At 45.6% G+C, this 13,954-nt stretch overlaps 2 protein-coding genes across 5 annotated transcripts; one reads left to right on the top strand and one right to left on the bottom strand.

Annotated features, from left to right (window-relative positions):
• Positions 1-400: 400 nt before the first annotated feature.
• LOC135396517 (uncharacterized) lies at positions 401-3,091 on the bottom strand. Its single transcript, XM_064627536.1, has 5 exons — positions 2,876-3,091; positions 2,695-2,814; positions 2,479-2,608; positions 2,281-2,416; positions 401-556 (listed from the first exon to the last, which is right to left on the bottom strand). The coding sequence occupies exons 1-5, from the start codon at positions 2,984-2,986 to the stop codon at positions 415-417; spliced, it is 639 nt and encodes a 212-aa protein (XP_064483606.1). The 5' UTR covers positions 2,987-3,091; the 3' UTR covers positions 401-414.
• Positions 3,092-3,352: 261 nt separating this feature from the next.
• Positions 3,353-11,135, top strand: LOC135377265 (vacuolar protein sorting-associated protein 51 homolog). 4 transcript variants are annotated; one of them, XM_064609575.1, is made up of 14 exons: positions 3,353-3,457; positions 4,422-4,519; positions 4,569-4,712; positions 4,774-5,136; positions 5,192-5,280; positions 5,334-5,877; positions 5,933-6,052; positions 6,520-6,606; positions 6,663-6,743; positions 9,064-9,111; positions 9,638-9,982; positions 10,388-10,500; positions 10,555-10,633; positions 11,069-11,135. In XM_064609575.1, exons 2-14 carry the CDS (start codon positions 4,451-4,453, stop codon positions 11,096-11,098), a joined length of 2,112 nt encoding a protein of 703 aa, XP_064465645.1. In that variant the 5' UTR covers positions 3,353-3,457; positions 4,422-4,450; the 3' UTR covers positions 11,099-11,135. The 4 variants fall into 4 exon arrangements, with proteins under 4 accessions (XP_064465645.1, XP_064465648.1, XP_064465647.1 ...); XM_064609578.1 differs by having other exon boundaries at positions 3,355-3,444; XM_064609577.1 differs by lacking the exon at positions 3,353-3,457 and adding an exon at positions 3,465-3,889.
• The last annotated feature ends 2,819 nt before the right edge of the window (positions 11,136-13,954 follow it).

Here is a 13,954-nt window from a genome sequence, read left to right as displayed (position 1 = left end):
TCTCTTTCGTCAGACAAATGTGAAAAAATAGTTTCACAGCCCCTTTAAGGTGTCAGATGTAGTAGCGTAGCTTCCATGGAAAATCCTGAGGTTTCCTCTTTGGAGCCGTGAGATCCATCGCAAGCAGTGCTGTGTCTTTGATGAAAAGCTGCGTCATAGTGCTCTGCCACGTTATGGCACAAAACGAGAAAAGGTGCCGGACCAACCGATGACCTGCAAGCCTGGCCCAAGTTTACACTTTGTGAATAAACTACTAGTTCAGGTCAAAATATTACTGTGCCAATCTACCCACTCTGGTTCTGCATCGGCTGTTGAGACTGGCCACATGAAACTATGCTGTACGGCGTCGCTGGAAAAGCGTATAGCAGTGTTGAACATGCCTGAGGATCTGATCAACGCAGCAGATCAACTCATTTATTCGAGCATTTGACCGGAAAATAACTTTGAAGGTGCACGAAGGAGATTTGTCGCTGCTGCTGCTTCCAAGCTGCTTCCAGCTGCCCAAAGTGCTGCCATTGGCATCAGCTTAGCCACTCTGTCTTTTAAGATGTCACACCTGTAAAAGTTAAGTCCAGATGACATCGCTGTAGCAACATTTATACCACGAAGTAGCGCAATGCTGAAGTAATCTCTGCCCGGGCATTTTTGCCGGCTGAAGAGGATAGACAGTACATAGGGTTCATGGGTGTTCTAGGGTTCAACCTGGTGAAATCCTAGGAAAACAACAAAATTAAAAAACGAAAATTGAAAACTAACTTACTAGAGAGAAAATTTTACCACTCGGCATCTCGTGCACATGTGAAAGGCAAGAAGTTTTTGTTTTTCTATTTTTACGCTCAAAAATCCATTTTTCCACGTCATATTCGCAATTTTCGTAAGAGAACCTAATATTTCCCCTGAATTTTCGAACTGGTTATAACAGCGCACCACACACAGACAGACAGCTCTAAAAGCTAAATGTGCCAGTGAGACATCATCCAAGGATTTTGTCGGCCGGAAGTGTGAACTGACGTCCATACCTGGGAACAACGGGCAGATGGGAGGACATAGAAAGTTTCCGTTAGTGGCGTGCAATCCCGCTGTGATTCGTATATCGAAACCAAACACCGAAAACGACTAGAAACATTTGGTCTCTGTATAAGGAGCTATTTTATCCACTCAATCAACTGAAGCTTTTACCATCATCTAGGTTGCAAATTGCTTACAACCGTATGCCACACGCTGTTGATATTTTTAACACATTTCCTCAATTCGGGAGTTCCGTTAAGCTATTGGAGTGATTCTAATGTCTGATGTTGTTTTTACTGGGATGCTTCTCGTTTACAGTGTGTAACGTTACAAGGCTCGATGCCGTTACGTGCACATTTAAATAATAAAAAAAATGTCGAGGATGCATACATACAAACACGTACAAGTTAGTTCTCTCCAGCGTGGTGTACTGTCTACCTCATTCTTTGGAATACAATACCTGGGCGTAGTTCACAGCAGCTGGCTTGCCTCATTTTACATTATGCGAGAAATCTCGCTCAATGCTAAGTTACTATGTGACATCCAATTAACGAGTGCTTGCTGTATATACAGGGTGTCCCAGCTAACTGCGAACATATTTAAAAAAAATATATATGACACTTTTTCCAAGATGAAATCCATAGCAATATAGCATATGGTGAAGGGCACTCCCTAGGAGGGCATTAGCAAAGTCCAAAGGCAATGCCTTAATTAACTTTCATTAATTTTGCAATGAACAAAATAAAGAAGAAAAAATAAAAATTTTCCTTCATGAATTTTTTGCGGGTGATATATCGAATGGATTTTTGTTCTGAAAATGGCCACGATATCAGGTGACTGAAAGGAACAGATGTTCTCATTGGGACAACTTCGTAGCTTTTACCATTAAAAAGTTAATTACCGAAAGTTAATTAAGACATTGCCTTTGGACTTTACTAATGCCCTCCTAAGGAGTGCCCTCCACCATATGCTATACTGCAATTGGTTTCATCTTGGAAAAAGTGATATATTTTTAAAGAATATGTTCGCAGTTAGCTGGGACACCCTGTATACTGAGGTCTGCATCGGCTGCAAGCACCCGTGGCGTGCTAAGAGATTGATTTAGACCAGGAGCGGATCCAGGGAAGATCCTCGGGGGGGGGGCACTAGAAAAAAAAGAGAGAAGACGGGGGGGGGGGGGATCCGCCCCTGATTTAGACAGAGGTTTAATTGGGAAAGCTTGCGTGTATTTTTGTGTAAGGCTACAAGTAGAAGACAGCGACTGTCACTTACTCCGTGATCAGCCCCTCCAGCGTACTCTCCATTACAAGTAGTTCGTCAACCACTTTGCAGAACTGAGTGACTCGTGGGTTTGCACACACCCGTTTGGATGCATCTATAATCCCCACGAGTGCCGCGTCCCACTCTTCTGCAAGATAAAAGCACAACTTTCGCTGTGAACACAGTATTGTACAGCAGAAGTAAAGTTACCTTGCTTCCGATATGCAGTGTTTTCGAACTCAATTTCGAACTCAATCTTGGCCTTGGCAATGGTTCCCTCTAGTTTGCCTTTCAAACCGAGCAGTCCGTCTAGAACCGTGGGAAGCTTACTAAGCTGTCTCTACAGATAACGACAATGTCAGTTGCAATTATATACTATTTCTTCTACTTGCTTTTGGAGGTCAAAGTATATAGTGTATAAATTACCATTTCGGCCACAGCCTCTCTTCGATTATTCCACTTGTCGTCCTGTTCAAGCTCCCATTCAATTCTAACTGCTTCACGTTCAAGTGCTGCAACGTCTTCTACTTGCTTAAGTACCCGATCCTGTTAAAAGTTTCAATAGGTTACATGAGCTCATATGCAAACGCACTTCTTGAGCCTGTACCTCAACTTCTGCTACAGTTTTTTCGTAAACAGACTTCTGCCTCTGCATCTTGTAAGCTGCTACAAGATAGTCCGAGTAGCCTTTTAGATCCGTGCTGCTCACTGATGGCATCCTTTAACAATGGAATACAAATTGCAACGTAACTCAAAACTGTCAAGCGTTCCGCATTGCGTTCCGCGCTCGCGCCTCGCGCCTCGCTACGCACGCGCATTTGGATTGATTTGGATCGACTTGGAAGAGAAGAGCATTGCATTTTGGGAAGGTAAGCCTACGCCACCAGGCGGCGACTAGAACAGGACATTAGATCAAATAAGTACAAAGGACCGACTGAATGATTGGTGGCATAGGAATAATGTAGTTCTCTCCAATACAAACACCGGCAGTGTGAATAGCTCTAATCATTCGAAGTTAATTTCATCTCCAGTAATGTGTCATTTCTAGGCCAGGTGGCGCAAGCTATCGCCCGCTTCAAAGGGAAAAGCCACAGGCCACAGTATCCATCCATCCATCCATTAGACGCTCGGTCTCTAGTAGGCGGTCCTCTATAGATGCACCGAGAGAGTAGTCACGTCAGTAATTGTGGTAATTGTTTATCTCTCCCATAGGGCTGTGGTTACATGTCTTGCAAGATTGTACGAAATGTTGAAAGATGTTCTTCATAATGAAGAAAGCCTATGGGCGAAGACACAAAAAACGGACACAACAACTGCTCAGCTCGCCTGCATCTATGCTATTTCTACAAAGATATTCCGTTCTCTTTAGTTGTTATTTGGTGCATACGCCGTGTTCTTTGCAAACAGACGTTGTCGATCGCGTGTAAAAAATTTTCGTGTTCTGACATATTTAGGAGTATCGTTTTTTATATATGCACAAGACTGAGACGAGTGAAATAACATTGCTCGCATGATGCTGCAAGCATTTTGGATGCACACAGGCTGGAACTTCAGCTTCAGAATCCCAAGGGGATCGACTTCGGATTCAGCTCGAATTTCTGCCATTTGACATGATCACAACGTAAATCTCCAGTTTTGTTCATCAAAAGACAGGCAAATTAGTCCTTTTATTGAGAAAAGTTTGCGGTTGACGTGCAGTTCAAACCGGTGCTGTTGCACGAGCTTGGGTAAATGCTGCCCAGTGCAGAATCTGGGAAAGAACATTTCGGAGTTGTCGTACGTTGTACGTGTTGTAGTATGCTGCTGCTTATATGAAACGAGCTATAGTTCCCTCGAAGAAAGAAGAAAGTTCATGAAAAGGTTAGCCAGCTGTAGGACTCACTGTTCTTAGGCGCTTGAGGCTTCGTGTGTTTGTTCTGTCTGTGTGTTCCAGCCTCAGAACATCAATTCCATCGTATATTTCCCTCTTTTTGAAATCAGACCTCTGCTATGCTATCGGAAGGCCCATTTTTCTCAAAGCTTGCACCGAAAAATGTTGAAACATAGTACCTTTGTGCACATTGCTGGTGGAAAAAAGCCTCTCGAAGTTACCTCCAAATCTTAACCTCCACGTTTTAAGTGGATAAATTTGCCGCACATCGCCATTTTTTCAGGTTTTTGACGGAATAAACGCGGGAAAAAAATGTACCAAGGTAACACGGAGGATCCGTGCGACGTCGATGACTTCAATCCAGATCTGTACCTGGACAAGGTTTGTGACTCATTTCCTTCCTACCCGTTGGTCATGATGCTCTTTGCAGTTGCTCAAGGAATGCTCACTAACAGAACTGATGGACAGAGAACATGAGATGTACAAACAAATTCAGGCCTTGGACAGCGAAATGCAGACCCTGGTCTACGAGAACTACAACAAGTTCATCAGCGCCACAGACACCATACGCAAGGTAGCCATTTGGTACCTTTTCTTTTTCTATTTTTTTTTGTCACAACTGCCGCTGCTTTTAGATGAAGAAAGACTTGAAGAAGATGGAAGAGGAGATGGACGGTCTGGCAACCAACATGGCCAGCATCAGCCAGTTCAGCGGCCAGATATCGGGGACGTTGCAGGGCAGACGGGAACATATGGCCCGTCTCTCGGGGACGCACACGCTGCTCAAGAAGCTGCAGTTGCTCTTCCAGCTTCCTCCGCGGCTTAAGGCATGCATGGAGAGGCAGGCTTACGGCCAGGCTGTCAAGTACTACACCCGGGCTGAGGCTATCTTGCACCAGTACCACGACATGCCCTCCTTTCATGGAATCCATCATGACTGCAACCTCATTGTGACGCAGCTCAAGGAGAGGCTCAAAGAACAGCTCAATTCCCCGGGGGTTGGTCTACGAAAGGATGTTTTTGCGAGCTCTCTAAAAGGGACGTTTTTTTCAGGTGACACCCAGGGAACTGGCCCACTTGGTGCAACTGCTCTTCGAGTTGCAAGAACCCACAGAGGCTCTCTGTGCCGACTACCTGCTCAAGTGAGTGCAAAGAAGGTGGTGATGCCTGGCAGTGATGCAACAAATGACCGCAGTGCTGGAAAGTCACTGGAAGCAGACCTCGAGGTCCTGCAGCAGGTGACCCTGCAAGAAGACATCCTCCAGTTCATGGACCTGGCCTGCAACCGTTTTGTCCGGGGCCTCTGCAACGTCACCGAGGCCTACCTGAATCTCTTTGTCAACCAGTTGCCCGTAGTAGAATCCTGGGTTGTGCGTCACAAGTTGGAGTCATTTGTTGAGACCTTGATGCGGCGCTACCTGGCCGTAGTGGCGCAGAGACTAGCCACGGAGAAATGCTGCTCCGACAACAGCATCTTGGTGAAGGCCCTGGACCGCTTCTGTCAGAGACTCGAAGGGGTTGCCGGGGGCGCATACGTGGAGCCGGCACTGCACATTGCCAGGGAAGCTGTGCGTGGCCGCTGCAGTCATGCCCTGCAGGCCCTGTGCCAATTCTTTAGCCAGCATCTAACCGACGTGCGGCAAGACGTGGCCCTGCGCAAAGATAACCTGGCCCAGCTGCACGGAGGACTACGTTCGGCGGTGCTCGAGCAAGTTGGCCAAGTGCTCGCGGGCCTGCAGGTGAATTGCAATCTGGTGCCTGTAGTCTTTTTACCCTGTGTCCTTTTATATATAGGCATTTGTGCAAGCGGACGTAAGTTTTGCTCAGGAAGATTGCTTCCGGGAACCCTTCTGTCTGGACGTTCGTGAAAGGGTGGTTGTTGCATTTGTTCGTCACATCAATCAGAGTGCGCTGGTGAGTATGCAATTAATTGGACATCGATGGGGGGGGGGGAGACACCTTCCTCAGTCTGTTGCACACCTCAATCTCTTTGTACTTTGCACGTTGAATGCCCGCGCAAGAATTAGCTTTTTAACATCCGCAAGAATCTTCCGCCGAACGCGATCCACCCGAGCAATCCCACGTGTCGCCATTTTTGGGGTCTCCTGAGAACTAGAGCAAGCGTGCGTGCCGCTTCCATCGCTTGCCATCGAGATCTGTTTGTCTCGGACTTCAAGGACGCTATTGTTCTCCGCCGCTGCGGCTTGCCGCTAGACAATCGCGACGACCCACCGCTGAGAAAACGCAGTTGGGCCTTTAAACGACTCATTGCAGCGGATAACTGAAATAGTAACGGAGCGTGAACAACATAAAGTGATCTTCCTTCCTTTTTTTTTCCTTCCCGAAATTCCTTCCCGCATTTTTTTCTATCCCGTTTCCAGGAGTTTTGTGGCCAACCGAGTGGGCTGTTGTTGCTGCTATTGTCACGTCTAAGTCTGGACATGAAAACTAGCATGGTCAATCAGATGGTAAGTGTTGGCACGCATTTTTGTGCTCGCTTTCCGTAACGTTTTCCCCATCTCAGCTGGAAATGGTCGACGAGCACTTTCCGATTGCGATAACTCCGGCGAGCACTCTGGTGGAAGATAGTGGCCAGGTGGCGCAGGTGAGGTTTTCTAGAAATTCAACGTTACCATTGTGCCACTTTATGTACCGAACAAAGAGCATCCAATCGACGGCGTTCAACCGAGCCTGTTGGCTTTCCCGTGCACAGACATCATTACATGGGGGGCTAGCCTTTATCGCTCTAGTTGTCAAGTTTCAAGTACTGTCAAGCGTTAGCATACCACGTTCTGTCTCCGAAGCTTTCAATATTATAACTTTCAAGGGCGACTGCCCAGCTCATACCGAGATAACTCGTGCCAGAACAACTCACACACACGGACACAGAAGACGACACACGTAGGTTCTGACGTGTGTCGTCTTCTGTGTCCGTGTCTCTCGGTCTTCTTCATGTATCTATACCAGCTAGCCAGCACCCTTTCCCTTGTTTCTTTAGTAGCTTTTTAAACTCAAAACTTGCGTCATGCCGGGAAAGGCCGTCTCAGGAAAAAATGTCAGAATTTCACGTATACTGAATAGAATATTATATTACATATATATTACATTATTATCATATTGTTATACAGTCGCCGTCCGAGTTCTCGGGCTCTGCGGGGATCTCGCAAAAGTCCAAATAATCGAGCAGTCTGGAAAAAAAAAACACACACAAAAAACGAATTTCGCTTCAAAATAAACTTCACTAAGCACTAGTAGACTGAAAAAATTTGTCGATGCTTTCCTGACGCGCTTCCAGCCCTACCTGATAACACCGGCTTCTTCTTCTCGAGGCGAAACTTCGTCACTGTACACCGACAGAGGCACCGCCGTCATTAAGTCCGCAAGTCGGCTTCACCTAACGCAGGCGTGCTTTAGGTGAAGCTCGCTTTACAGCGCGACTCGCGCGCAGGGCCTTTTGAATCGAGCCGTAGGCCAAAAACTAAGACGCAAAAGCGTTACGACAGACCTCTTCTACTCAGAGAAATTGCAAATGAACAATAATTGGTTATTTTTTCCCCTCAGTATTTCGGTTGGTTGATTTCTTTTTATACGAATTTCGGATGATACCAATATTTTCCGTCACCAGAAGAGAGAAATTCGCTGGTTGGGCAGACAGAGTCCGAAATAACGAGGGACGGGGCTGCACGGCGTCCGAAATTTTGGACGTTCTTATACATCAACTCTATGGGACCCGCGGCCGTTCCTCGAACGAGTCAGAATAATCGAGCATCTCCGAAAAATCGGTCGGCGACTGTATATTATTTATTATATTATAATAATATTAATATTATTATATAATTATTATATTATATTATAGGACATGTAAGAATTCCACAAATGACATTTACCAAAGTGCACTGACGGATAGTTAAACCGCACTACAATGGTTATTAGAAATAGGGAATTTTGAAGAGAGATTAAATCGAAATTGTCCCACATTTTTGTCGTCATGGGGAATATTAAAACCGCTCCTGAGCTTGTCAGAGTACGCCTTTGCAAGAATAAGCGGTTTATCCCTCGATGACCTTAATTGTAGCCAGTCGAGGTGGTCTAGAAGCCATTGTGGAGAATCGGACCAATTAAAACGTGGAGGCTGTTGTTTAGTTCTAACCACCGTTCTACTAAAGTTCTACTAAGTCTGTCTGGCCATCATGAAGAATGGGTTGCTGGCGTGCGCTAGGCCATCACGGAAACAACTTCTGGAGACGCATCTCAATGAACACCTTGCAAACAATATTGTAACGGGCTGGAATAAAGATTGAGCCCATCAATCACCTATTCATATGATTAGTGTCTTAGCCTTCCATGCGACGACGAAAATGTGGGACGTTTTCGATTTGGTTTCTTTTAAAAAATTCCCTGTCACAATTGCAGTGCACTTTAACTATCCTCCACTGTGCATAGGCAAATGTCATCTGTGGAATTTGTACATTTCCTTCAGTATTAGTCACATTCTGTGGCATTTTTTCCTGATATGGCCTTTCCGGGTGTGACTTGGATTTGAATGGTTAAAAAAAAAAAGAGCTACGATGATCTACTCTCATGATCAACGCCCCTTCCCACAAAAAAAGGAGTTGACTTTGTACGAGCTGGGGTAGAGCTCTTTCAAATAACTGCGGTCGGACCATGGAGCACATACCGTCCCCCGTAGGCACGAAATAAGTGAGAGTGGACACGCAAATCATCCACAGTCGTCAACTCCACTTGCTGAATGGCACTGAAACTAAAACCTTATTCGGATGTAAGGAACGTGTTCTGTCCATTACTGGTGAGTGGTTTGTTTGCCATCACTTGCAGACAAAGTTTGTTCAGTGCACCATAACAAGCGAGTTACGATTGAAGGATATTTGCCTTTGATGAGCAACAGTAAGGGCTAACTGTTTCAGACCCTTCTCGATGACTTTGTCAGAGCGCAGGGCCTCATCATATCCCAGGTGAGTCTGGTCAGGTATGATTAGGGAGTGACTTTTTCGGGTTAAATGCCTTTGTCAGATTCGGGGGGGGTAAACATCTGGCGGTATTTTTAAATCTGTAATTCGGGGAGAAATTGGGCGATAATTGTGCCTTCGGGAGTTATCGGGCGTTTTTGTTTCTCCTCTCGTCTATTAAGTCCTTTCCTAATCTCTCTCTCTTTTTTTTTTTTGTATGGGGGCTCGTGACCTTCCAGCGGTGATCCCCGAAGGCATAGACGGTGTTGACATACATGGGTGTATTGCTGGGAACGTAAGTGACCCATTCTTACATGTGTTACACGTGGCGACTTTTGTTCGTCTTCAGTGGAAACGTCACTCGAGGATTTCATAGTGACTGGAATTCGGGGAGAAATCGGGTTTAACCCGAACTGGTCGGAGGTCAGTCCAGGGGGGGAATAACCGGGCGGAATTGGGTTTAACCCGAAAAAGTCACTCCGTAGCTATGTTGCCCTCTGATGCCCTAATGCATGGCTTCTGTACTCATCAGATGCTCCGCAAGAGCGTTGAGACTCGGGACTGGCTTCACACTTTAGAGCCTCGGACAGTGAGAGCCGTCATGAAGCGGGTTGTGGAAGACGTAACGGTGGTGGATATGGCTGTCGGCCAGCTCTACGAGGAAGGGACCCGAAAGCAGCGCAGCAGCGATTCGAGTCGCCGGACGTACCCTTACAGTGCCTCGGGACGAGCGGCTCGCGGGGGTCGCTGGGCCAGCGTCGACCACAGCTTGCTTAGCAACATCCAGAAACTTTTCTTGGAAAAAATTGATATCTTTACCACGGTGGACTTCTCCAGGGTTTCCGTCATGACCGGAATCATCAAGATTGGTCTCAAGGTGGGTTTAGAGATGCGAAGCCCCAGAAAAAAACCCGAAATTTTGGGAAAAAACAGTTCTTCGTTTTTTTTTCCTCGTATCCAGAAAAATGGCCCAAAATTTCCAGCTAACAAAATTCAAAAATGTAAATTTTCGTGCCTTTGATGCGTTCCAACCCGCCAACAGTGCCTTTACAACAGTGCACTTAGCTTCGACCTCATTGCATGCTGTGGTTTGGCCTTCAATGGTTCGACTCAGCAGTAACCACGTTTGTTTCCATTTTTTTCAAATTTTTTGGAAAAATCCCGAAAGAAACCTTTATTTATTTTTTTTTTTGAGCAATTCAAAATTTACAGAAATGTTGCATCTCTACATAGGTTACTTTCTCTTTCCTCTGAGGCTTTCTCTTCTGACTTGTTCTTGCAGACCTACTTGGAGTGCATACGTCTCAAGACCTTTAGCCGCTTTGGTTTACAGCAAGTGCAGGTGGACACGCACTACCTGCAGCTCTACCTCTGGAGGTTCGTCAGTGACGAAAAGTGAGTTTTCTCGTCGACACGTTTGTCGGGTGCCTCAAATAAACATCATTTCAGCCTTGTGCACGTGCTGTTGGATGAAATAATGGGCAGCGCCATTCATCGTTGCCTAGATCCTGTGCTCATGGAGCCGAGTGTAAGCGCAACTTCCGCAAGCAATGCCTCCTGTATCTCTATGCCTGTCAAGTCAGCGGGCACTCCGTTCCTCGCGTACGTCCGCGTTAGTATGGGGCGCCTCCACCACGTAGCGCCAAATCCCTAGGATATGCATCACGTGATACGATGCAGCAGCTGTACACAAGCAGAATTTATCCTTGCTTTGCGGCAAGTTGCACTTCGATTCGAAAAAGCTCTAAAACATTCGAAGCGATTCGAAAAACAACGGACCGATAGCAGACGACAGTTCTCGTAACCCTCGGGAACTAGCGCCACCGCTGCAAAAAAAGAGCCGCGGGAGAGGAGGAGCAGGAAAGGGGGTGCTGGAGTATGGAGGGACCATCTTGCCAGGCATTACAGAAATATAGGGGGCATTGCCACAAGGTTCCTCTTCTCACATGAGTTCCTTTTCCAGGTCGTGGAGGTGATCTGCGAACGAGGATAAAAACACGCAGGACATAATAAACGGTGTTTGAATTTTTCTTTATGGTTTGAGAACATTCTCGGTGCTTGCGGGCAACTTTGAGTTGTCTCAGTTTTTGAATATCACTGAAACAAAGTGTAGTGCCTTCATTGGCGCACTTTCGCGTCAGCATTGTGGACGAGACCAAGGCAGCCGCGTCTTGTGTAGTAAAACGTGACGTGCAGCAAGAGTGGTGACGCACTGCATTTTATGCTGATCCAGAACGGAAATGGCTTGATCGTGATCACCACGGTTTGGGCGTCCTTTCCAGCGCAGATTTCTCGAATCAGGAGTGATAATTATGCTATTGTGGATATGAAGACGTCGAATGGACTTCTTCCAAGTACAAAGAAATCTGCATATGTAAAGGCTGGGCGCTGCACGAACGAACTCCAATCATGATGGAAATTGATGTCCTGAAGCAGGAACACGGAAGCAAGAAGGCAAACACAAAGCCTCAAGTGCCTAAGAACAATCAATGACGAAAGTCCCGGAGAAGGTTAGCCATCTTCTGGATTGCCGGTCCAGGGCTCTACTAATTGAGCTAAGCTAACGCACCTATCCAATGACTTCCAAGGTTCCGAATCCAGAAGATGTGGGTTCAAGTCCTGCAGCTGGCTAACCTTTTCAGTGACTTCCTTCCTCATTCATTGTTGTTAGGCACTTGTGTGTTTGTCCTTTCTTCCAGTTCCAGCCTCAGAACATGAACTTCCATCGTGTTCAACAGATGCTGCTTGCGTCTCCCCTTTGTATGAATGTGTCTGTGTAGGAAACGTGGAAGACTGAAAGTGGAACGAGTGGGTGTGGGTTGTCCCTTGAGATGACGCAACTTTGGAAGTCATTGGGTAGGTGTGTTAGCTCAATTGGTAGAACCTTGGACCGGCAATCCAGAAGATGGCTAACCTTTCCGGTGACTTCCTTCTGTCTTCATCCAATCATGAGTTTATTGTATAGTCAAAGAAAAGTGTATGTGTTTTATTGTACACATTAATTTCATTAGTAGGCAATGTTGCTGCTACAACAACTCAAAACAAAATGTTTAGTGTGTGTGCCTGGTTTGCCAGTTCTGTACAAACATTTCTGGCTGCGAAAGACTAATTCAGTCTTGCGGGTGGTACATTGAAATCAAGAAAAAAAACTGTGATAGGATGGAATGTGACAGACATTACTAATGTTTCAAGCTTATGCAACTATACCATGCTGTCAGCTGTTCTCTCCAAGTCTTGGAAGCGATCCGTGCCTAATTTTGACATTCGTTGGCCAGCATTCTCGGGAACGATTGTAAAAGAAAAATTGTAAAAAAAAAACTTTTTTGAAACTTTTTATTCGGCAGAAAAGTAGTAAATATACGTATATTACGGGAACTGCAAGGTAATCCTGCTATACAGTCCCATATATTATACTCATAGTCAGACAAATTAATAAGTGGCTTGTGAGGGATACATGAATCAGTGGCCTGCCGTACAGCTATCTACAGAGTACGCAAATAAATGGCCATACGGCGTCAGTGCTAGCTTAAAAAAATAATTCACGGTAGTTTACGTTTAAGTATTGGTAACTGTCCCGTTAGACGTATGTGGAGAGGAAGGTCATTCCTTGCTTTGCTGCCTAGATAGGCAACTGAGTGTATTCCGTAGTTAGTTCTTGTGGGAGGAATGCGCAATGTGCAGTCATCTCTGCGTAACAGATATGGTGAAGATGTCTTGGTAATGATCACGGTGCTGATGTCGGTTATGCCGTTTAGCATTTGGAAAATAATAAGACGGAGCTTAAAGTCGACAAAGGAATAAACGTTCGTAATTGACAACAATTTCAATGCGAATGTGATACTATCGTCTGGGGAAAGAAACAAGCAAACACGGAGAGCTTTCTTTTGCAGTGAGTATATTGACCATAGAGTGCTGCGATAAGTTAGAACCATACACTTCAATGGCATAACTTATATGGGAAGCTTTTAATGCATGATATACTTTCACCAAAATGTGTACTGGAAATACGTGCCCGAGTTTAGATAGCGCGTAAACGCCAGCAGAAACCTTCCTCCGCACAACAGCAATGTGACTGTGCCAGCCAGGAGAGATGCTCATTTAGAACGACACCTAAAAATGACATTGTGGTGACACGCGTCAGTGTTTTGTCAAACAGAAAAAGCCTGCAGTCGGTCATTGCAAGTTTTTTTTTATACGGGTGGAATATAAGGAAGTTTGATTTATCATTGTTAGGGACGAGTTTATTGAATGACAGCCACGTCGAGCATTTAGCTAGAGTGTTGTTAGCTGCAGCAAACAGGTGATCCAAAGTGCTTGCCTCGACAAACACATTAGTATCGTCGACATATAGTACTGGTGTTGCAGAACTGCCGACGTACTCGGGAAAGTCATTAATAAAAATAAGAAACAAAAACTGGCCTAATATGGAGCCCTGCGGGACACCTAGTCGTATTGTGCACTCCGCTGATTTGGTGTTTGCTACTGACACATATTGTACCCCGTTGGTGGTAGCAGTGCCGACTACGGAGCATGTAGCATTTGTCCGGCCTGAACATAGTTTGGGGTTTACGCGATGCGCTCCACCTCTACAATCTGCATGCAAGCCTTCTACCCAAGTTTAAATTTGTTACATCCGCGTGCGACAGGAAATTCGGGGACAGACAGCAGCTGTTCAGTATGGATATCAGGTTTTACCCGAATTCTCGAAAATTTGTTCAAGGGGGGGGGAACTATCGTGAAAAATCGGGTTTAACCGGAAAACGAAGAACCCTACATATATCTCACGCTCATAGCCCAAAACATTTCTAGTGCTCTTTGCGCACGCATTGCATCCTGGGTGCTTGCTGAG

This window comes from Ornithodoros turicata, chromosome 1 (genome assembly GCF_037126465.1).
Source record: "Ornithodoros turicata isolate Travis chromosome 1, ASM3712646v1, whole genome shotgun sequence".
NCBI classification, from domain to species: Eukaryota; Metazoa; Arthropoda; class Arachnida; order Ixodida; family Argasidae; genus Ornithodoros; species Ornithodoros turicata.
Note: the sequence above shows the minus strand (reverse complement) of the source record. Positions and strands in the feature narration are given on the sequence as shown.